This window comes from Glandiceps talaboti, chromosome 16 (genome assembly GCF_964340395.1).
Source record: "Glandiceps talaboti chromosome 16, keGlaTala1.1, whole genome shotgun sequence".
Classification (NCBI taxonomy): Eukaryota; Metazoa; Hemichordata; class Enteropneusta; family Spengelidae; genus Glandiceps; species Glandiceps talaboti.
In genome coordinates, this window is record NC_135564.1 from 23,682,588 (window position 1) to 23,709,233 (window position 26,646).

Consider the following 26,646-nt stretch of genomic DNA (forward strand, 5'->3'; position numbering starts at 1 on the left):
TGCCATGCCAGTATATTTTGTGAAAATAACATCAACTTGTAAGCAATTGAGTAAACTATCCCTCGCAACCATGACTACACCCATAGCAACAGCCAAACAAAGGTGTATTTAACAATTTTAGATAACATTATCAGGGATCATTAGACAAGTGAGCAAACATTAAAAAAGTGTATGTTAATATGCCTAGCAACAAGCCCATGCCCAGAGCAACAGTGAAATGATCACATGTATTGCAAAGGTAGCAGGGATTAATTGACAAATTAAAACATTCAAGAAATGTATGCAAATATACTTAGCAACAAGACCACATCCATGATTCTAGGACAACTGGATAACCTGGAACTGGATAACCATTTAGTAAATGAACACCTTTACCCAGCATGGATCAGCATGTGGGTAAACTTTTTTAAAAAAAACTGTACAGTTGTGCTGCAACGCCATTGGTGCTATTTTTATAGTATATTTAGATAACATTACCTTTTATTCCTGTTTCAGCTTTAGGCAGATTTGAAGAGGAACCACGTTCTACCTCTGTGTATTTTGGGGACACAGCAATATTTAGATGTAGAGTAGATGCAGTTCCCCCAGTAAAGATAAGGTAAGTCTTAACTCAGACACAGACAGCCATGAACTAATCAGTAAAAAGGCTTGAGATGTAAAAATTAAGGAGAGAGTTTTTTATGGCTGTGGACGTTGAAGTGGATGAATCTGGTTGCTTACAGTGTGTGAACTTTAGGGAAAATGACTACTGGTCATAAGGACTGATATGTAGCAAATGCTGCTGGTCCTTAAAGTGTACATGCAAAGGTTGATAATTTTTTTCGTAACTATGTTTATTTTGCCATGAAAAGAAATGAAATTGCATTCATACCTCTAAATATTATGCGCATTGGCAAGAAATTCGCAAAAATACTTGCCCCCTTAATCCCCTGTGCTTCAACTAACTTTGGCACCTCAGCCAGCGCACGAAAGATGTTGAGGTCCCACATATTACAAAAGCCTTCTAAGCCTTTGTGTAATGTTTACTTATGAATTACTAATTAAGCTTGCCATAGAGTATTATTTTAACATTTAACATTTAACATTTATTTCATTTCTAAAGCGCTTCCTCTATTTAAAAGAAAATATTCAAAAGCGCTGCACAATAAGTTAAAAGAGAAATTTGATAAGTTAAAAGAGAAATACTGTAAAAAAAAAAATAATAGTAATAATAATACACATCAATAGCATATTAAAACCATTCCTAAAAGTGTTTAAAACACAAACATGGCTAAAATCAACAGTTACAAGTTGTAAGAAACTTTAAAGAGGTATGTCTTCAACCCTCTTTTAAATTGTTCCATTTCATCTAAACATTTCAACTCTTGTGGAATGGAATTCCATAGTCTCGGACCACATACGGCAAAAGCCCTATCATTTAATTTATTATAAGACCGTGGAACTACGAGATTGTGACTGCTATTTGTTCTTAGGTTATAATTGGAGTTGCAAACCCCCTCAAGCATATCTGCAATGTACACAGGAGCCTTGCCGTTCAGAGCTTTATAAACAAGCAAAATGATTTTGAATTCCACTCTCGCCTTAACAGGAAGCCAATGCAACTCAATTAGTGATTGGGATACGCTATCAAATTTCCTCAAGCCTTTAATAACGCATACTGCTCTATTCTGTAGACATTGTAGTTTGTCAAATAAGTACGCTGGCATACCATACAACATTACATTTGCGTAATCCAGGTGGGAGCTGATCAGTGAGTGAACTAATATTTCAGTTGCACTTTGATTGAGATATTTACGTATTCGACGTAAATTGTACAAATTGTGATTGACCCGTTTAGACACTTGGTTTACATGATGATCCATGGATAACTTAGAATCCAACCAACCGCCAAGGTTACGAATATTATCAACTATTTTGATTCTATCATTTCCTATAGTGACATGATCAAAACTAACTTTAGCAAGTTGTTGCCTGGTTCCAAAGAGTATAACCTCTGTTTTACTTTCGTTAAGTTTCAATCTATACTTCAACATCCATGTTTGAATATCAGTAATGCACTTCTCTAAACAATTAACAATATTATTTTGACTATCTGCCCGAGGTGTGAACACTTTTAGTAGCTGCGTATCATCAGCGTACCCATAGGAAGTAATCATATGGTTATTGATAGCATTAAATAAAGAGCTGGAGTAAGCTGTGAAAAGCACTGGTCCAAGGCAGGATCCCTGTGCAACACCAAACTTGAGACTAGCACTGTCAGATAAACTTCCAGAAACTGAAACACGTTGAGATCTATTAGCAAGATATGAAGCAAGCCAATTCAGCGATGTTCTATGAAGTCCAAAGTCATTCTCCATTGTCTTTAGTAACATACTGCGCTGAGGTCAAGTAACACCAACAACGCCACCTGCTGACGGCCCATACACTGAAATATTTCAGATGTAACTTTACAAAGAACAGTTTCAGTACTATGAAATTATCTGTTCAACTGTACATATCCCCTCCACTGTCTATGGTCTTCTGGCAACAATGGTTCCTCGGTGTTTTGTGGGCAGCACCCACAGTTAAACGATCACCCTACACACATTTCCGAGTGACATAACTGAGTATATAACGGGTGAAGGCAGTTGAAACCATGTGTAAAAACTGGACAGTGACGCCATACAGTGAAAGCCGGTAAATGCAAATAAATCCGCAACGTAAGACATGTCTACCCATCAAAAACTCAGACATCGAGAAAACAAAAATGGTCGGAGACAATGGTACGCAATACACCATAGTATGGTCGGCATCAGTGAACACGGGCCGTGCTTTGAAAGAAGACGAAACCACTTCATGTCATTATGAGTATGGTAATGAATGCAGTAAAAAAACGAAATAAAGTGTGTGTACACATAGTTTTCAAGCGGGATAGCTATCCAGCAAAACGTTCTGCTCTAACGAATTTGTGGGTCTACTTTCGCAAAGATTTTGAATGGTCATAGAATGTACTATTACGACACATGCTACATCTGAATAACTTGAGAGAATATTATGGGGAACTCGTTGTGTTGTTTTGTGTTGTGTTGTGTTGTGTGTTGTGTTGTGTTGTGTTGTGTTGTGTTGTGTTGTGTTGTGTTGTGTTGTCATCTCGTGAAACCATTTTCATCCGATCTCTGTATGATTGATGGGTACGGAAATATTAGATAATTTTCGTTTCGATTAGATTGTCTATGGGAGCTGTTTTCCACCCATTGAATAGTTATGTCAACAAAGGACGTTGATAACAACCTTCACTTTATGTAAACAATACGGCTTCACTAGGACGTAAACAATACGGTGGATGGTCCATGTTGCGGTATAAGACAGCAAGGCATAGTCAGAAAACAAGCACTAAACTTGCATGATGGATATTTAAACACAGGTATACTATTACACATAATGTGTACTAGCCATGACTACATTTTTCTGTGAAATTACATGTACATCGAAAAAACCCTTATAAAGCAGTGTCATTCAGGCTCTGTGTGGTGGACCACTACTTCCTCACTCATTCACTGCCAGAGGAACTATCGTTACTGCTAGCGGTCGGTTAGAATGAATATGACTGAATCACACCATCAAGTGTTAAAGCCAGGGTGTTTTGCTCTACGCTTGAAGAATCTGATCAATATTCAACATCAGGTTTTGGAGAAAACGGGTTGTGAAGTTGACCTTCTGGTTCGACCACAATGGCTTTGCATGTAAAGATACACTGACGAATGCGTTTGTGTTCCTGAAGTGACGTCATAAAGTTCCAAATGCTGTCCTATCCAGATGCAAATGAAAGGTATTACCTGAAGGTGCCCTGTGGCTGAGCCGAGAGTGCCTCATTTTTCACGCAATTTCTCGTGTTAGAATGATATAATAATAATAAATACTTAATTGATCCCACATGGGGAAATTGGGACACTGCCAGCAGTAGAACAATTCACAAAATACAAAATGATACAATTATTACAGATACACAACAAGATACACATACATGTAATGTTAAATTTAAATAGCTACAATAATTCAAAGCTCAAACCCATAAGATCACTGCACTGCAGCTCAACACTGGTCATTAAAAATTCTTATTGCCTGTGGTAAAAAAGAATTCCTGAAGCGCTCAGTTACAATCTTTGGTAAATTAAATCGTTTGCTAAAAGTGCTCTTACATTTACAAAAAGTGGAATACAAAGGATGACGGTCATTCTCTAGAATTGTTAACAGCTTTTTCAAAACTCTCTTATTGTATATCTCCTCGAATTTCTCTTGTCTTTTGCCTATAACAGAACCCGCTCTCTTAACAATTTTATCTATGCCACCTTTCAATTGTTTATTCAAATTCCCTCCCCAACACACAACACCAAAAAACAAGACACTGCCCACAACAGATGTGTAGAAATTACTCAGAAAGTCACGACTGATGTCAAAGGATCGCAATTTACGAAGGCAGTACATACGGGAGTTACATTTTTTGAACAGATTTTCAGTGTTTTCTCTCCAATTTAGTTTTCCATCAATCCCCATACCAAGATACTTATATGAACGAACCATCTCAACCTCTTTATCATTGATATAAATAGGTGTAATTGCTGTTGACTTTTTCCTAAAATTTATAACCAGCTCCTTACACTTGCTAACATTCAAATACAGAAAATTTCTGTCACACCATTGGACAAAATTATCGACTTCCTTTCTATACATGGTATCATCGTCATTCTGAATAAACCCAGTCAAAGCTGAGTCATCTGCAAATTTCTGAAGAGAACAGGTGTCATCGGCATGGCGGCAATCCGCTGTATACAATGAAAATAAAAATGGGGAAAGCACAGTGCCTTGAGGCACACCTGTATCTGTGTGTAAATTACCTGAAACTAGATTCTGTACATGGACAAACTGTGGGCGGCCTGTCAAGTAATTAATAATCCATAGAATGGTGGATGGATTAACGGACATTTTCGTTAATTTTTCTGCTAGGAGATGGGGCTGGATTGTGTTAAATGCACTACTAAAGTCAAAGAACATTATTCGAACCACACTACCTTTCTTTTCCAAATGGGAATAGACTTTGTGTAAAAGATGCAAAATTGCGTCTTCCACGCCAATCCGTTCCTGATAGGCAAACTGAAGAGGGTCTAAAAAATCTATGACTTGAGATCTTATACTAGGCAAAACACAACGCTCAAACACTTTCATAACCTGGGAAGTCAGCGCTACTGGTCTTAGGTCATTCAATGTGGAAACATTAGGTCTCTTGGGTACCGGTACGATGCACGACCTTTTCCAAATATTTGGAACATAACAAGTATCTAATGATGATGTAAATAGCCTACAGAGAACAGATGACAGCTGATCAGCGCACAATTTTAGTACTCGTGCGGAGACACCATCAGGACCCGAAGCTTTGTTAACTTTCAGTCGCTTCATTTGACGCTTCACATCTTCAGTACTGATAGTAATTCTAGAGCTATTCCCATCGGTCGCCTTATGAAGTCGCCTACATATAGAGTCTCGATCGTGTGAAAAATTGTGACAGTCAAACCTGGCATAGAAATCATTTAGCTCATCTGCATATTTTTGCCCTTTCACTTCAATTTGATTACCAGACCCTCCCTTCCCTTTATATCCAGAAATTAACTTCATGCCATCCCAGACTGCTTTCATATTAGTGGTTTCTAACTTTTGTTCTAATTTCCTCTTATATGCATCTTTTCCCCTCTTAATACAATATTTTAGTTCTTTCTGAATTTGCTTTATTTTCGCAACATCTCTCTCCCTAAAAGCCTGTTTTTTCCTATTGATGACATCTTTGATTTCCTTTGTTATCCATGGTTTGTTATTAGCAAAACACTAGACAGTTTTCATGGGAATTATATTATCAACACAGAAATTGATGTAGTCAGACACAGTCACCACTTGTTCCTCGAGGTCGGTGCTAGAATCCACAAAGATGTTCCAATCCGTAGACTCAAAGCATCCACGAAGCTCCTCGCATGCCTCATTTGTCCACTGTCTAATAGACTTTTCCTGTACTGGTTCACGGTGGACGATAGGTCTATAGTGTGGTAACATATGAACCAGATTATGATCAGATTGTCCAAGTGGAGGTAATGACAGACTGATATATGCATTCTGTACGTTTGTGTAATACAGATCAAGTATTTGTTCGTTTCTCGTTGGACAGTCTATGTGTTGATAATAACCATGCAAAACGGAAGACAATGAACACCTGTTGAAGTCGCCCGTAATAATTTTCAACGCATCAGGCGACCCTGTCTGTAATTCGTTGATGAATTTCGAAATTATATCAACAGGAGTAGCTGTGTCTTTGGAAGGTGGAATATAAACAACCATTAGTATAACATTAGAAAACTCGCGTGGTAAATAGTAAGGTCTTAAAGTTAATGCAATCAGTTCAATTTCAGGTGAGCAGAATCTCAGCTTCACTGATACATTATTTTCATGACACCACTTTTTGTTTACGTAGGCACATACACCTCCGCCTCTTTTCTTTCCACAATTCGTGTCCCTATCAGTCCTATAAACTGAGAAACCCTCCATCGAAATACAAGAGTTGGGAATATTGTCATTTAACCAGGTCTCGGAGAAACACAACAGGCTGCACTCACGATATGACCGTTGATATCTTATGTTGGCTTGCAGTTCGTCAGTTTTATTATTGAGTGAGCGGACGTTTCCAGTAATTACTGTTGGCAACACAGGTTTATATCCCTTCTTCCGATTCCTTTGACGAACGCCTCCTCTTCTCCCTCTTTTCCTTGGCTTCATTTCGGGTGGTAGTATCAAATTACCTGGAGGTCTGAGACAGGTGGCTCGAAAACTCATCAGCTCCGCCATGTTGTATCTGTAGGCCACACCCGTCTGACCATCAAACTCGCTCATGATGTCCATTGGCATACCAAAACACACGACCAAAAACATTACCAAACAGATAAACGTACTACATAATCTTCCGGACATCTTGACGACAATAACGAAAGAAACAGCAAAACTGACGAAAAAAAGACAGGTTCTTACGGACGAGTAAAATAACTGGCAGCCGGTCGCTAACAAAGCAGCGTACTATTACAAACCCGATTTCCTTTATTTTTATGGCAAAATATATATAATTACGAAAAAATTTATCAACCTTTGCATGTACACTTTAAGGTAAACTGCTGGTCCATACTCTGCAGTTCACGTTCACGACCTGTATCTACACCCCCCCCCCCCCCCCATTTACAGATTAAATGATTTTGAACTTTAATATGGTACAATATATATTTAGATATATATTTAGATATACTAAAGTAAAAGAGAGTACAACGAATTGTTTACTATCCACTATTATTTAAAAAAATTTCCACTCACAGTCAAAACATTACTTGGAAGTAAATTTTGGATTCACAACCAAGTAATTTTTGACTGTGAGTAGAGATTTTCATTTGTAACTATGAACCCAGAGACTATGAATATTCATTCTCGCATAATCTGTTCCAATAGACTATAGTGGTCTGAGACTGAATGTATTCATTCCATAGAAATACAGATCCATAGATTGTAGATAATATGGGTGAATGAATAAATAAATCTACATTATCTGCAATCTCTAAGAGATCACAACATGACAGGACATACATTATCGTATGCATCAAATTGAAAGCAATTAGACTACGCATTTTTTTATACTGTTTTTACAAAAAAAAATATCGTACTGAAGATATTTTACGAAGTGTACCTGCCTTCTTTATTAGTTAAAACGCCATTTTCAGAGTAGTTTATATGTTTTCCGTCAGTTTGTTTTAATCATGGCCACACACATGGGGAACTCCGGTAAACTGATCGAGAAACCTGCTAACATTTACTGGCTTTAATACCAGCCTTTAAAAAAACAGTGTCTGTTTCGTCTTCTTCTTCAGAAGCTCATTGCCGCCTTCTAAATATCACCACATACTTTATAAATACAACGTGGAACTGTCTCAAACACGTTAAAAGTTTCATACACTTTGAACAGTAAACTTTACAACAATGATAAATGATTACTATATCATTATTTCATGGCGGAAAAAGACGCATGCGCTGAATGCGTAAAATGAGTCTGAATGCCTAAGACGTTCTGATTAGTCAAGACACAAATAATTAGAGAAATTCAGCCAATCATGTGTTTGCTAACATAATTTCATAAAGTAAATGCTGTATGCTATGTCATATCATGGATGTATTAGGGAGATGATATCAACATTGACAACAACACGTAGCTAGCTCTGTGTCGCTTGACTTGAACGAGATGTCGAGAGTAAAATAGGTAACACAAGATCAGATTCATGTAGGTGAAATTGGATATATCTTTGAATAAATGTTATTATTTACTCCAAATTTCAATTGGTCATACGGACCATAAGTTGTTGTAATTCTGAAAAACTCTCGGTCCGAACGGAAATCTGTTGGTCTCGGGCTGAAGGATCGGCGTTAATTTCGCACGCTGGTTGCTTAACATATTACCAATTTATAGTTTATCATGTTTAGTCTAACAGGCAAGGGCATCCTTATCATACACACATTGAAGTCGTTTAGTTGGCACCCAGCCAGGCTGCAATCAGTCTTTGTAAGGAAAACTTTGTAAACAACTGTTTTCAAAAAGTGACATTTGAAGACGCTCACATACCATGCAAGAACGCCAAGTACGCACTGTATTTTTTCAACTTCCCGATCAGATCTGGTTCCCGATTATTAGAACATAATTTTAATTATGAATGAATATCAATGTAAATGGAAGGGAATATCATCGAGGGCGTTCTTTGGGTGAAGATTTCAGTAAAATCGTGATTGATACTATAAAAAAAGCTGGTGGAAACAAGTCTAAAGACTGGGTAGCAAATAACATAATGTCTTGCTGCAGAGCCTCGTTCTGGCGTACGCTTTCACGATGGCGGCCATGTCAACATCGTATGAGGACTACATGGAAGTTTCCGTGGCTTACAGCCCTGTAAATCATGTTTTCCCTAAATATCCAAGGTAAATTTTTCTTTTTTTGTTTTAATCAGCCCATACAATGCGTATTTATATTGAATAAACGTTATAGCAAGAAATTTGCAAGTTTACGTTTCCAAATTACGGTCGATGCTAGTGACTGTGGCTATATTGTGTCTGTGTTGAACTTTGTCCCGCCAGCAAGGTACTTGAAACAACACAAAACACAGATGCTTGAAACAATGCTAAATTTTAGGGACTAAAATTTTAGTTCATATTCATTATCTGTGCCAAATTTTGTGTCTCTACCTTATGTGGTCTATATTTCGCTCAGATTTCAATCTGACCTTGCAAGTTCTCAAGTTAATGATTGTGGGTACATATGTACATGTACGTCTGTTGAATTTGCCGTGTCAGGCAAAGTGGGTTCATAACGCTCGAAACAACACAAAATTTTCAGGACTAAAATTTCAGTTTATATCCATTATCTGTGCCAAATTTGGAGTCTTTACCTTATGTGGTCCATAAATCGTACAGATTTCAATTTGACGTGTAGTTGGAAAATTACTTAGACTGGGATGTAACCATAGACCTTATGATGTAACAGTGCTGTCGGGATCACAGCGTCCCACAGTATCCATTCCTGAAAAAAAAAAGAAAGAGCAAAAAATTATACCAAAACCACAAAATGTATGTGTGAAGTGGCAATCTTGTATTTTACAGTATCCATTCCTGAAAAAAAAGAAAGAGCAAAAAATTATACCAAAACCACAAAATGTATGTGTGGAGTGACAATCTTGTATTTTCTCTCGAACTAGATAATACAGTGATACATGAACTTCGATATCATTTTTGCCCTGATTCAGTCATTGGCATGCATGTAATGTAAATGACAGTCACATAGTATTTTCCCGCCCAAATAAGAAACTTCACAAACACATACATTCAGGACTTGTTTGGTTGTTTTTAGATATAATTCTTTTGTCGTAGGTATTGCTAGTGATTTACAAAAAATAGGATGTTGATTACATGAGATTCTGCACTAAAATCTAGCTCTTTTTTTCTCTCCAGAAAATGTCATTGGCACATTGTTATGTACATGAGGTTGACAGCCATATTGCCTATTGCAAGTGTGAACTATAGTGATTTCTATCGGTCGTTTTTCATGGAATTATGCCTTGAAACGACCAAAATCAAGCAAAAACAAGAAATATATGATGTAAAAGTTCAAAAAATTATAATTTTGAAACATAATGGCTATGAATATGATTCAGTAATTCGTACATGTACAGATGTCAATTTACCGAAAATTGAGTTAGCACACACGGAACAGATCATGTAAAAGTCACTAAAACACTCTATTCACGTTCAAATTTTACATAACAACATACCTACCTTCATAAAAATGACAGCCGAAAAAAAAAAACATGTGAGGCTCTCCAACGGTCACTGCAGTGCACTGATGACGTCTCGGATTTGAAGGGAAATCTCATCAACATATTAAAATTCATACACCAGTTAATGAACTGAAACAGTGTCACTGGAGAAGTATGCAGTGGTGGATACACTTCTACAGTTAAACAATTGAAACTCAGCCCAGCTTGAGTGAAAAAGATTTGACTGAGGTATGTGACAACAAGATCTGTTCGTCCAACTTCAACAAAAAATAACATGAAGAAATTACTGCATGGTGACATCGTATATCTGGAAATGTTGAAAACGGAAAGACTCGGTATTACATCGAGGGAAATGAAATCAAAATTGGCAATGGTTTCACCAACAGAAATAACAGAAGTATTCGACGTGCTGGCCAACACTAGTTATTGGGTTCAATGTACTGCTACTGTAGCAAAAGAAAGATTCACCGTAGGTAATCTACTCTTTACCCAGGCTTAGGCTTCTTGTCAAAATCAACATGCCAGGTATTATCGGTAATCATGTTTGATGCCTTGTAGCCACTTGTACTGCTGTTCAGCGACGTGCATATTCATGAGTTTGGACAGAATATTCATGGAAAAATAATGTAGACAATGGTGTTCTTGTCTATTGTCTTTGTCATCATACCCTACTCTCAACAAGATGCTACGACAGTGATGAACACGTTGACGGTCGCGGTGGTGGCCGCGGCTTTCACATGCATGTTTCAACTATCACTTGAAAACATCTACAAATCTGTTTGGAATTAGACTAAACTATTGCTGAATAATTATTTCAGGCGATCAAACTTTTTGGTTTTCATAATAATAGAAGGATTGAATCAACATCAGTCGAACGATCAACTTGTTGTGAGTGCTGAAATAAATGTTTGCAATACGATGAATCTCCTCATGTCTAAACAGCTAACCTGTCTAGAATTTGACACTAGGTTATCCTAAAACGTAAAGCTATATCGGATGTTCTAAAAACTGAGAGTTGCAGGTACAAGTAAATGAGGTAATGCTACAATAAGTGTAGTGCCTTGCTTGGGCTGTAGGCATATCAATCATCCTCGTCGCAAGAAATTGGTGACATGTGTGTTTGTCACATACCATCATTAGTCCCCGCCGGACGAACTCCGGGACGGGGACTTATGGATTGGGTTCCATCTGTCCGTGCGTCCGTGTGTCTGTCCGTCTGTCCGTCCGCCCGTCCGCAGCCGTTTCTTGGAGATGCCTGGACCGAATTTTTTTCAAACTTGGTACAGGGGCAACATACAATGGCATATGTATGCACTTCAATTTGTTTTATGATACGATCCAATATGGTCGCCTAGCAGCCATTTTGTTTGTAAATTTTCCATGTCCGAAGCCATAACTCAGACATGCTTGAACAGATCTCATTCAAAGTTGGTATTAGCACAGTGTTCTATGACATACATGTGCATATCCATTTTCATCATGATACGATCCAATATGGCTGCCTGGCAGCCATTTTATTTGCGAATTTGCCATGTCCAAAGCCATAACTCAGACATGCTTGAACAGATCTCATTCAAAGTTGATATTAGAACAGTGTTCTATGACATACATGTGCATATCCATTGTTGTCATGATAAGATCCAATATGGTCGCCTAGCAGCCATTTTGTTTGTGAATTTTCCATGTCCAAAGCCATAACTCAGACATGCTTGAACAGATCTCATTCAAAGTTGGCATTAGGACAGTGTTCTATGACATACATGTGCATATTCATTGTTGTTGTGATACGATCCAATATGGCTGCCTGGCAGCCATTTTGTTTGCGATTTTTGTATGTCCAAAGCCATAACTCAGAGATGCTTGAACAGATCTCATTCAAAGTTGGTATTAGCACAGTGTTCCATGACATACATGTGCATATCAAGTTTTTCGTCGTGATACAATCCGATATGGCTGCCTGGCATCCATTTTGTTTGCGAATTTTCCCTGTTCAAAGCCATAACTCAGACATACTTGAACAGATCTCATTCAAAGTTGGTATTAGGACAGTGTTCTATGACATACATGTGCACATTCATTGTTGTCACGATATGATCCAATATGGCTGCCTGGCAGCCATTTTGTTTGCGAATTTTCCATGTCCAAAGCCATAACTCAGACATGCTTGAACAGATCTCATTCAAAGTTGGTATTAGCACAGTGTTTTATGACATACATGTGCATATCCATTTTCGTCGTGATACAATCCATATGGCTGCCTGGCAGCCATTTTGTTGGCGCAGTTTTCATGTCCAAAGCCATAACTCAGACATGCTTGAACAGAGCAGTGATATCAAAAACAACCATATGAGGCCAAACAACATTAACCAGGTTTGAAAATGACAACATAAACTGCCAGTTCCTTAAAACCCAATCATAGCGGGGAGTATGTCATTTTCAATGACTTGTTTACTGATGTTGGGCATATATTTAGTGATAATTTTTTGTTGTTCAGTCAAATAATGAATTATATATACACAAACTAATTTTTCATAAAGTATTTAGGCGACGACTTCAGATATTTTAGTACACATTCATTGATGGTGCGGCATAGACTATTGCGTCATAATTGAATTGGCGAGCTCTTAATTAATTCCGTTCAAATTATTGTGACTGAAAATAACGTTTTTTATCAAATTTTCGCTCATTTTTACCCGTATGGGTACAGGACGTATTAAAAAGGGGATGTCTGTCTTAAAAAACATCTGGCTCAATTATAATGAAATTTAGTACATGTACATATAACGTTTGGGGTAATGGCTAGACCTGATTAGTTTTTGAGCGAGACCTGTTTGTGTTAATTAGGGAAATTTGCATATAAATGAAATCAACTAATTAAGCAATATCTTCAGACTGCATACTTCAATTTCAATATTGTAGTATATTCACTAAACATAACAACATATATTTGTCGTAGAAAATTTGTTGTACCTTATAGCGTTAATGAATGATTTGCATAATTAATTATTTTGGGTAATTAGGCTGTCTTAAGAATGCATACTTCAACTGCAATATAAGTTAGTACATACGTTAACCATAAGAAAATGCATATGTCCTATCAAGTTTGTTGATGTACCTCACAGTGTTAATGAACGATTCTTAGTAATTAGGCTATATCTTACGACTGCATACTTCAATTTCAATACAATTCAGTACATACCATTAACCATAGCAAATTGTATATGTCCTGTAAAGTTAGTTGATGTACCTTACAGTGTTAATGAATAATTTGCATAATTAATGAGTTTCAGGTAATTAGGCTATATCTTTAGACTGCATACTTCAATTTCAATACAATTTAGTACATATGTTAAACATTTCAGAGTGCATATATATCCTATAAAAGTTGTTGATTTCGCTTAAAGATATAGTGAAAAATATGCATAATTAATTATTTTCGGTAATTAGGCTATATCTTACGACTGCATACTTCAATTTCAATATAATTTACTTCATACATTAAACATAACAAAGTTTATACGCCCTATAAATCATTGTCGGAGACGATACGGCACCATGGTAGGGTTTCAGTGACCACGGGTAGTTTTTTAAAAAGAAAACGAGACCGTTTCGTGTCACTGTGTGGATTCTAATGAAAGTCAAAAGAAAATGAAATAAAAGCGAGTACATGTATATATTTTCAAGAAGAGTTATCAGACAAAACTTTCTGCTTTATATAGATGACTTCGCTAAGATTTTGAAATGTCAAAGATTGTACTGTGACAACACTTGCAACGTCTGAACTATATTAAACTAAAGGGAAGAGATAGAGGGGGAACTTAGCATTCAATACTGACATAGCCATGGAAAATCTTACTTTTGTATTTTTTCTTAAAAGAAGCAAATCATAGACATAGCAACTAAAATTGAAAACCATAGAAAATGCCTTTGTATGTACAGATACACTGAAAAAGCCAATTGTTTTCCTGGAGTGACAACATAACTGTCCTAAATCTGGTTTATCTATATGCAAATGAGAAGTACTTCATGAGGTGCTCTGTGGCTGGGCCCACAGTTGCTCATTTTTCAGACAACCCAATATCCTTTATTTTTATGGCAAAATAAACATAGTAATGAAATTGAAAATTGAAAGATATACTGTGATTGGTTTGATTGCTTTTAGGTTGTTGACCAATTAGTGACATTCTTGAATGATTCTTGTGATCTTTAAGAAATTGAAAGAAATGCTGTAATTTGTTTGATTGCATTTATGTCATTGACCAATCAATGGCAGCTGTGCATTGTTTCAGGATTAATGACAATCCCAACATGATCATTATAGGTTGTGATTGTCAAAATTTGACATTGTATTATGTGTAAAGTTGCATAGGAATGCTTGGAAAATATTTGTAAGTAGAATTTATGACACGTTTTATTGACAGTTTTTTTCTACCCATACATCAATTTGTCACCTCTCTCCCCTAGGTGGCAGAAAAACAGAGAGAGTTTAGAATCAACGAGTGTCAATGATAGGTTTACATCCTTACCAAGTGGTGTGTTGGAGATCAGAGATGCTGCCATGTCAGATGAAACAGGTTATAGGTGTAAAGCTACAAACATAGAGGGAGCGCGGCGGAGTGAAGAAGAGAGACTTGAACTGCTTTCTGGTAAGATTATTGCTGGTGTTGCAAATGATGACATCATTTATGTACTTGTGTACAAGGCGATGGCGTGGGACCACAAAGTATAGGTTCTGATACCCCCACCCACCCACCCACCCACCCACCCACCCACCTATTATGTAGACAGGCAGTAGTAGAGCTCTTCGAGGAAATCAATGATGTGATTCGTCTTTTTACGTGATTTCAAACCATGAATACTCAGTGTTCTCCCTGAACAAGGTAACAGGGACACTGCGCCCTCTTGTAAATTCTTGGCGCCCCCTTGTAAGTTTTGACGAAAAAAAAATGAATTGAATATTTTTTCAATAAATGGGGCAAAATGATTTACTTCTCTCACGGTTTCACTAGTACATAGATCTCATGGTCGCCATTTTGGAAAGTCAAATATATCAGTAAAGAGGCTACTAATGTCAAACTTCGTACGAATCACATTCACGCATACTTTTTTCAAACTTGTCATTCATCTATAGCTTTCAAACAGTCAACATGTCTTTCCTCCGTCATTTAGCTCAACGAAGATCAGGAGGTACATGGAATATTTTCCACATCGGCCCTTTTCAAGGCAAACTTGAACTAAGATCGCTGGCAGCTGGATTGTTTGCATGTAAACACACACTGTCTCGTGTTTACGGTACAAAAACAAAATGAAATGTGAAACTTTGAAAGGCTTGTGTTGTTCACCGACACTACTTAGATGATACTAAATAAAATGTCACTAAAATGAACAAAATGGTACATTCTAGTTTCTTAGCTACTGAATTGTAATCGAAACGAAAATGGACTAATATTTTCGTACCCATCGAACCACCATTGAACTTACAGAGATATCGGGTGAGAAGGCTTCACTTGAAGACAACACAGATAAACATGTGGTGTCAATGTGGGCGAGTCTACTGTTCATGGATACGTGGGCTGTGACAAAAGTCTCGAAATGGTCTGTTTTTACGTGTACACTAAATGTACTACAAAATCTATGGTTTTAAAAGTCGCTGTGTCTATGAATTGCTTCTCTTAATAAAAAACACGCAAGTACGATTTTCCATGGCTACGTCAGTATTGAAGTTGAATGCTAAGTTCCCCCTCTATCCCTTCCCTTTAGTTTAATAGTTCGGACGTTGCATGTGTCGTCATAGTACAATCTTTGACCTTTCAAAATCTTAGTGAGTTGTCGTAGCAGAAAGTTTTGTCGGATACCTGTCCCTCTTGAAAACTGTGTATTCCTATTCGTTTTATTTCATTTTCTTTTTATTGACTTCATTACCACCCATACAGTGATACGAAACGGTTTCGTCTTCTTTCAAAAAAGACCTGTGCTAACTGAAGGTGCCATGCCGTATTGTCTCCGACTATTTTTGTTCTTGTAAAAAAAAACCCTGAACATGCTGAAGAGAATATCATGGCTAGGCATGTCTTACAGTGAGTTTTTGACGTGGGAGTGTGACGTGTTGAGTGTCCATTTGAACCTGTGCAGCTGTGTTTGGCATGTACTAGTAATTTTCCAGTTAGACACAACAATGGCAACAAAAATTGCAACATTAGTGTTGCGTCTTTTTTACATTGATTGTAACAGGGCCAGGGTACAAGTTCGTTAGTGGTCTATAGTAATATTATGTATCAAAATAAAAACAATTGACTCTCACTCAGTACGATGCCATATCGTCAGTCAAGGGGGGGCATGGCAAATGTAACAAAATTTGTTGCGTAAAGGATACAGATCGTTCGATCAAATATGCGTAAAATTAATTTCCATTGCGTATAATACGCATGATTTTGCATCACCGCGAATACTGGTCCGTCATTCTGAGGAGTTCTCAAATCCGGGAATTAAATGGTAGATTTAATGAGAAGTCAACTAGAAAACAGTACATTTAGACTAATTGAATCACTATGGGAATATCAATAGATGGATTAAATCTGACACTTTTGACTTTGAACAAGCAGTCACCAATGGGGAAATTACAAAGACAGGAGAATTCTCCTCTGAGGAGAACAGAAGTGAGACAGGTTACTCAGCTGTTATGCATAAAGGCAAAGTTATCTTCACCCTTATGTGTTGGACTTTTGTTTGTTAGTCCCCACCGGACGAAGTCCGGGATGGGGACTTATGGATTGGGTTCCGTCTGTCCGTGCGTCCGGCCGTCTGTCTGCAGCTGTTTCTTGGAGATGCCTGGACCGATTTTTTTTCAAACTTGGTACAGGGGCAACATACAATGGCATACATATGCACGTCAATTTGTTTCATGATACGATCCAATATGGCCGCCGAGCAGCCATTTTGTTTGCAAATTTTCCTTGTCTAAAGCCATAACTCAGACACGCTTGAACAGATCTCATTCAAAGTTGGTTTTAGGACAGTGTTCTATGCACACATGTGCATATTCATTGTTGTCATGATACGATCCAATATGGCCGCCTAGCAGCCATTTTGTTTGTGAATTTTCCATGTCCAAAGCTATAACTCAGACATACTTGAACAGATCTCATTCAAAGTTGGTATTAGGACAGTGTTCTATGACATACATGTGCATATTCATTATTGTCATGATACGATCCAATATGGCCGCCTAGCAGTCATTTTGTTTGTCAATTTTCCATGTCCAAAGCCATAACTCAGACATGCTTGAACAGATCTCATTCAAAGTTGGTATTAGGACAGTGTTCTATGACATACATGTGCATATTCATTGTTGTCATGATACGATCCAATATGGCCGCCTAGCAGCCATTTTGTTTGTGAATTTTCCATGTCCAAAGCCATAACTCAGACATACTTGAACAGATCACATTCAAAGTTGGTATTAGGACAGTGTTCTATGACATACATGTGCATATCCATTTTCATCGTGATATGATCCCCCATACCCGACCAATCCTTTATTGTTGTAGGCATGTTCCATGTCCAACAAGCAGACACAACATATCTAAGTCTGTTTGATTTAGGTTCACAAGTGTTGTTGCGTGATCAGAATAGTGATAATTCCTTAAAAGCCAATCATAGCGAGGACTATGTCATTCTCAATGACTTGTTACAATACGTTCACCCATTGGTTGAAACTAAGTCATTCGCCATCTAGTAATTAGTATTCAGTTCTTATCGTAAATCGCACAGATCTGTTTGTGGTGTTAGACTTCATAAGGCTGAGCAGCGAAGATGGCGATGCAAATTCGCATCTACAGGAATGTTTTCAAATTGAATGCTCGACACGACATCCACTTGTTGAAGAAAATACGTTATGGTGAAATGAGACAGATCTTGTAGCAGGTGGACACTATTTTCACAAGCATAGAACTCTTTGAAGATGTAATACTTATGAAAAATATTATTGAACCAGTATTCTGACCTCGTTTATTATTCCCTAGGTGTAATTACCTATCAACCTGGACGGTTTTCTATCGATTTACTATGCCACACCATGTTATCACCTACAAAGCAATGACCTATATGCAAAGATGCAAAGATGCAGTCTGCATACCGTAAACACCACAGTACAGAAACCGCTATCATTCGTGTTTATAATGATATTCTTCATGCTATTGATGGACACCGAGATGTTATATTTGTACTATTAGATCTGTCTGCAGCATTTGACACGATTGACCGTCAAATCTTAATAGACAGAATGCATAAGCAGTTTGGGATAGATGGCACAGTACTTTCCTGGTTTAGGTCATACCTCCAGCATCGAACACAACATGTAACAGTAAACAATGCAAAGTCTGCCTGTCACAGCCTACACTTTGGGGTCCCACAGGGATCAGTTCTTGGTCCCATACTCTTTACCATGTATGTCGCACCCCTAGAGGATCTGATTTCACAACATAATCTAACAGTATGATGTATGCTGATGACTCTCAACTTTACCAGATGATGAAACGATCACAACACATGAACACAGTCTCGAGTATTGAAGCATGCATTGCTGATATACGAACTTGGTATGCATCGAATAAATTAAATCTAAATGATAGTAAAACAGAGATAATCCACTTCTCATCTCGATTCAGTAAAACCAATCCTGTACCATGTATCACAATTGGGGACAGCACTGTCAACACATCATCAACACGTGACCTTGGGGTTATACTTGACTCGGAACTTAGAATGACTTGTCATGTAAATAACATCTGCAGAGCAGCATCCCTAGCCATTCGAAAGATCGGCCAAATTCGAAAGTACCTCGACAACACCAGCACCGAAAGACTAATCCATGCATTTTTTACCTTTAGGCTGGATTATTGCAATTCCATCCTCTATGGATTACCAGACAAAGAGATCCACAAACTTCAATCAATGTGTGCAGAACACAGCTGCTAGACTTGTTGTCAAACTACGCAAATATGATCATGTCTCACCAGTTTTATGTAATCTTCATTGGTTACCAGTATGTCAACGCATTGTATACAAAATCTTGCTCATCACCTACAAGGCTGTCAACAAACTGTCACCATCCTACATCATTGAACTAATACCCATACACAAGCCAACGCGTGCCCTACGTTCTAGTACTCCTCTTACACTTGCCATTCCACATGTTGCAACTACCACGTACGGAGATTGCGCCTTCCCTGTTGCCGGTCCTAAGTTATGGAACTCTCTCCCAATTCACATTAGGAGAGCAGTATCGATCGAAACATTCAAGTCACAACTAAAGATAGAAATGTTAATATAACTTGAAATATTTGTGGTATGTGTCTTTGTAGGTGGTTCCAATACAAGAGATCCAGAGTTTGTGAATAGCCCTAGTGATATAGAGGTAATAGAAGGAGAAGAGGTCATACTGGAATGTGCAGCAAATGGATATCCTGCACCCTCAATGTCATGGTGGAAAGATGGCCAAACATTAAGACCAAGGTATCAATCAATCTGTCTGTCTGTCTGTCTGTCTGTCTGTCTGTCTGTCTGTCTGTCTGTCTGTCTGTCTGTCTGAACCAAAGATTTACTAAAGAATGATATCACAGCAATAAGTCATATATCCAACTTTTATCTTCTATTCATTAGTATTACTGAACTAAGTTTCTGAGTAGTGCTATTTACAGTTATGGTTTGTATAAGCACAGGAAAGCATGTGTTTGTTTGTGCACATGCGCTGTGCATGCACATACAAACGCTTGCCCATGTACAAAAGTGAAAGATTCAAGGAAAGAAACTGCTTGTCCGGTTTCTTTGGTATTTCTTGGGGTTGTAACTTAGGCTGTCTAATTTGGAAATTGTTCAATTGAAAATAACATGATTATGTTTTTAAAATGTGAATTGTGGTAAACTACTTATTCTAAAAAAGTTAGCCTGAAATTTGGTGTTGATGTTCCATGGGTTGTCTAGATGAGGAATTGAAGACAAAACAACCCTATATGGTATATAATAATATACAAATTACAATTCAAGACAAAACAACCCTATATGGTATATAATAATGTACAAATTACAATTGAAGACAAAACAACCCTATATGGTATATAATAATGTACAAATTACAATTCAAGATGAAACAACCCTATATGGTATATAATAATATACAAATTACAATTCAAGACAAAACAACCCTATATGGTATATAATAATATACAAATTACAATTCAAGACAAAACAACCCTATATGGTATATAATAATGTACAAATTACAATTCAAGACAAAACAACCCTATATGGTATATAATAATATACCAATTACAATTGAAGACAAAACAACCCTATATGGTATATAATAATATACAAATTACAATTCAAGACAAAACAACCCTATATGGTATATAATAATATACCAATTACAATTGAAGACAAAACAACCCTATATGGTATATAATAATATACCAATTACAATTGAAGACAAAACAACCCTATATGGTATATAATAATATACAAATTACAATTCAAGACAAAACAACCCTATATGGTATATAATAATATACAAATTACAATTCAAGACAAAACAACCCTATATGGTATATAATAATGTACAAATTACAATTCAAGACAAAACAACCCTATATGGTATATAATAATATACAAATTACAATTGAAGACAAAACAACCCTATATGGTATATAATAATATACCAATTACAATTCAAGACAAAACAACCCTATATGGTATATAATAATGTACAAATTACAATTCAAGACAAAACAACCCTATATGGTATATAATAATATACAAATTACAATTCAAGACAAAACAACCCTATATGGTATATAATAATGTACAAATTACAATTGAAGACAAAACAACCCTATATGGTATATAATAATATACAAATTACAATTCAAGACAAAACAACCCTATATGGTATATAATAATGTACAAATTACAATTCAAGACAAAACAACCCTATATGGTATATAATAATATACAAATTACAATTCAAGACAAAACAACCCTATATGGTATATAATAATGTACAAATTACAATTCAAGACAAAACAACCCTATATGGTATATAATAATATACAAATTACAATTCAAGACAAAACAACCCTATATGGTATATAATAATATACAAATTACAATTGAAGACAAAACAACCCTATATGGTATATAATAATGTACCAATTACAATTCAAGACAAAACAACCCTATATGGTATATAATAATATACAAATTACAATTCAAGACAAAACAACCCTATATGGTATATAATAATATACAAATTACAATTCAAGACAAAACAACCCTATATGGTATATAATAATATACAAATTACAATTGAAGACAAAACAACCCTATATGGTATATAATAATGTACAAATTACAATTGAAGACAAAACAACCCTATATGGTATATAATAATGTACAAATTACAATTGAAGACAAAACAACCCTATATGGTATATAATATTATACAAATTACAATTCAAGACAAAACAACCCTATATGGTATATAATAATATACAAATTACAATTCAAGACAAAACAACCCTATATGGTATATAATAATATACAAATTACAATTGAAGACAAAACAACCCTATATGGTATATTATAATGTACAAATTACAATTGAAGACAAAACAACCCTATATGGTATATAATAATATACAAATTACAATTCAAGACAAAACAACCCTATATGGTATATAATAATATACAAATTACAATTCAAGACAAAACAACCCTATATGGTATATAATAATTTACAAATTACAATTGAAGACGAAACAACCCTATATGGTATATAATAATTTACAAATTACAATTCAAGACAAAACAACCCTATATGGTATATAATAATTTACAAATTACAATTCAAGACAAAACAACCCTATATGGTATATAATAATATACAAATTACAATTCAAGACAAAACAACCCTATATGGTATATAATAATATACAAATTACAATTGAAGACAAAACAACCCTATATGGTATATAATAATATACAAATTACAATTCAAGACAAAACAACCCTATATGGTATATAATAATATACAAATTACAATTGAAGACAAAACAACCCTATATGGTATATAATATTATACAAATTACAATTCAAGACAAAACAACCCTATATGGTATATAATAATATACAAATTACAATTGAAGACAAAACAACCCTATATGGTATATAATAATATACAAATTACAATTGAAGACAAAACAACCCTATATGGTATATAATAATGTACAAATTACAATTCAAGACAAAACAACCCTATATGGTATATAATAATATACAAATTACAATTCAAGACAAAACAACCCTATATGGTATATAATAATGTACAAATTACAATTGAAGACGAAACAACCCTATATGATATATAATTATATACCAATTACAATTCAAGACAAAACAACCCTATATGGTATATAATAATATACCAATTACAATTCAAGACAAAACAACCCTATGTGGTATATAATAATGTACAAATTACAATTGAAGACGAAACAACCCTATATGATATATAATTATATACCAATTACAATTCAAGACAAAACAACCCTATATGGTATATAATAATATACCAATTACAATTCAAGACAAAACAACCCTATATGGTATATAATAATGTACAAATTACAATTGAAGACGAAACAACCCTATATGGTATATAATAATGTACAAATTACAATTGAAGACAAAACAACCCTATATGGTATATAATAATATACAAATTACAATTCAAGACAAAACAACCCTATATGGTATATAATAATGTACAAATTACAATTCAAGACAAAACAACCCTATATGGTATATAATAATGTACAAATTACAATTGAAGACAAAACAACCCTATATGGTATATAATAATATACAAATTACAATTCAAGACAAAACAACCCTATATGGTATATAATAATGTACAAATTACAATTGAAGACAAAACAACCCTATATGGTATATAATATTATACAAATTACAATTCAAGACAAAACAACCCTATATGGTATATAATAATATACAAATTACAATTGAAGACAAAACAACCCTATATGGTATATAATAATATACAAATTACAATTGAAGACAAAACAACCCTATATGGTATATTATAATGTACAAATTACAATTGAAGACAAAACAACCCTATATGGTATATAATAATATACAAATTACAATTGAAGACAAAACAACCCTATATGGTATATAATAATATACAAATTACAATTCAAGACAAAACAACCCTATATGGTATATAATAATATACAAATTACAATTCAAGACAAAACAACCCTATATGGTATATAATAATGTACAAATTACAATTCAAGACAAAACAACCCTATATGGTATATAATAATATACAAATTACAATTGAAGACAAAACAACCCTATATGGTATATAATAATATACCAATTACAATTCAAGACAAAACAACCCTATATGGTATATAATAATGTACAAATTACAATTCAAGACAAAACAACCCTATATGGTATATAATAATATACAAATTACAATTCAAGACAAAACAACCCTATATGGTATATAATAATGTACAAATTACAATTGAAGACAAAACAACCCTATATGGTATATAATAATATACAAATTACAATTCAAGACAAAACAACCCTATATGGTATATAATAATGTACAAATTACAATTCAAGACAAAACAACCCTATATGGTATATAATAATATACAAATTACAATTCAAGACAAAACAACCCTATATGGTATATAATAATGTACAAATTACAATTCAAGACAAAACAACCCTATATGGTATATAATAATATACAAATTACAATTCAAGACAAAACAACCCTATATGGTATATAATAATATACAAATTACAATTGAAGACAAAACAACCCTATATGGTATATAATAATGTACCAATTACAATTCAAGACAAAACAACCCTATATGGTATATAATAATATACAAATTACAATTCAAGACAAAACAACCCTATATGGTATATAATAATATACAAATTACAATTCAAGACAAAACAACCCTATATGGTATATAATAATATACAAATTACAATTGAAGACAAAACAACCCTATATGGTATATAATAATGTACAAATTACAATTGAAGACAAAACAACCCTATATGGTATATAATAATGTACAAATTACAATTGAAGACAAAACAACCCTATATGGTATATAATATTATACAAATTACAATTCAAGACAAAACAACCCTATATGGTATATAATAATATACAAATTACAATTCAAGACAAAACAACCCTATATGGTATATAATAATATACAAATTACAATTGAAGACAAAACAACCCTATATGGTATATTATAATGTACAAATTACAATTGAAGACAAAACAACCCTATATGGTATATAATAATATACAAATTACAATTCAAGACAAAACAACCCTATATGGTATATAATAATATACAAATTACAATTCAAGACAAAACAACCCTATATGGTATATAATAATTTACAAATTACAATTGAAGACGAAACAACCCTATATGGTATATAATAATTTACAAATTACAATTCAAGACAAAACAACCCTATATGGTATATAATAATATACAAATTACAATTGAAGACAAAACAACCCTATATGGTATATTATAATGTACAAATTACAATTGAAGACAAAACAACCCTATATGGTATATAATAATGTACAAATTACAATTGAAGACAAAACAACCCTATATGGTATATAATAATGTACAAATTACAATTGAAGACAAAACAACCCTATATGGTATATAATAATATACAAATTACAATTGAAGACAAAACAACCCTATATGGTATATAATAATGTACAAATTACAATTGAAGACGAAACAACCCTATATGGTATATAATAATGTACAAATTACAATTGAAGACGAAACAACCCTATATGGTATATAATAATGTACAAATTACAATTGAAGACGAAACAACCCTATATGGTATATAATAATATACAAATTACAATTGAAGACAAAACAACCCTATATGGTATATAATAATATACAAATTACAATTGAAGACAAAACAACCCTATATGGTATATTATAATGTACAAATTACAATTGAAGACAAAACAACCCTATATGGTATATAATAATATACAAATTACAATTGAAGACAAAACAACCCTATATGGTATATAATAATATACAAATTACAATTCAAGACAAAACAACCCTATATGGTATATAATAATGTACAAATTACAATTCAAGACAAAACAACCCTATATGGTATATAATAATATACAAATTACAATTCAAGACAAAACAACCCTATATGGTATATAATAATGTACAAATTACAATTGAAGACGAAACAACCCTATATGATATATAATTATATACCAATTACAATTCAAGACAAAACAACCCTATATGGTATATAATAATATACCAATTACAATTCAAGACAAAACAACCCTATGTGGTATATAATAATGTACAAATTACAATTGAAGACGAAACAACCCTATATGATATATAATTATATACCAATTACAATTCAAGACAAAACAACCCTATATGGTATATAATAATATACCATTTACAATTCAAGACAAAACAACCCTATATGGTATATAATAATGTACAAATTACAATTGAAGACGAAACAACCCTATATGGTATATAATAATGTACAAATTACAATTGAAGACAAAACAACCCTATATGGTATATAATAATATACAAATTACAATTGAAGACAAAACAACCCTATATGGTATATAATAATATACAAATTACAATTGAAGACAAAACAACCCTATATGGTATATAATAATGTACAAATTACAATTCAAGACAAAACAACCCTATATGGTATATAATAATATACAAATTACAATTCAAGACAAAACAACCCTATATGGTATATAATAATGTACAAATTACAATTGAAGACGAAACAACCCTATATGATATATAATTATATACCAATTACAATTCAAGACAAAACAACCCTATATGGTATATAATAATATACCAATTACAATTCAAGACAAAACAACCCTATGTGGTATATAATAATGTACAAATTACAATTGAAGACGAAACAACCCTATATGATATATAATTATATACCAATTACAATTCAAGACAAAACAACCCTATATGGTATATAATAATATACCAATTACAATTCAAGACAAAACAACCCTATATGGTATATAATAATGTACAAATTACAATTGAAGACGAAA

The 26,646-nt window shown here is 34.3% G+C and overlaps 1 protein-coding gene across 8 annotated transcripts in view; it reads left to right on the plus strand.

Annotated features, from left to right (window-relative positions):
- Positions 1-26,646, plus strand: part of LOC144447869 (neogenin-like) — a 281,364-nt gene that overhangs the window by 64,307 nt on the left and 190,411 nt on the right. For all 8 annotated transcript variants that reach the window (XM_078137986.1, XM_078137991.1, XM_078137990.1 and 5 more), the window contains exons 3-5: positions 496-598; positions 14,838-15,019; positions 19,736-19,886. In XM_078137986.1, coding sequence (XP_077994112.1) covers positions 496-598; positions 14,838-15,019; positions 19,736-19,886 — 436 coding nt within the window. The remainder of the gene's footprint in view (positions 1-495; positions 599-14,837; positions 15,020-19,735; positions 19,887-26,646) is intronic.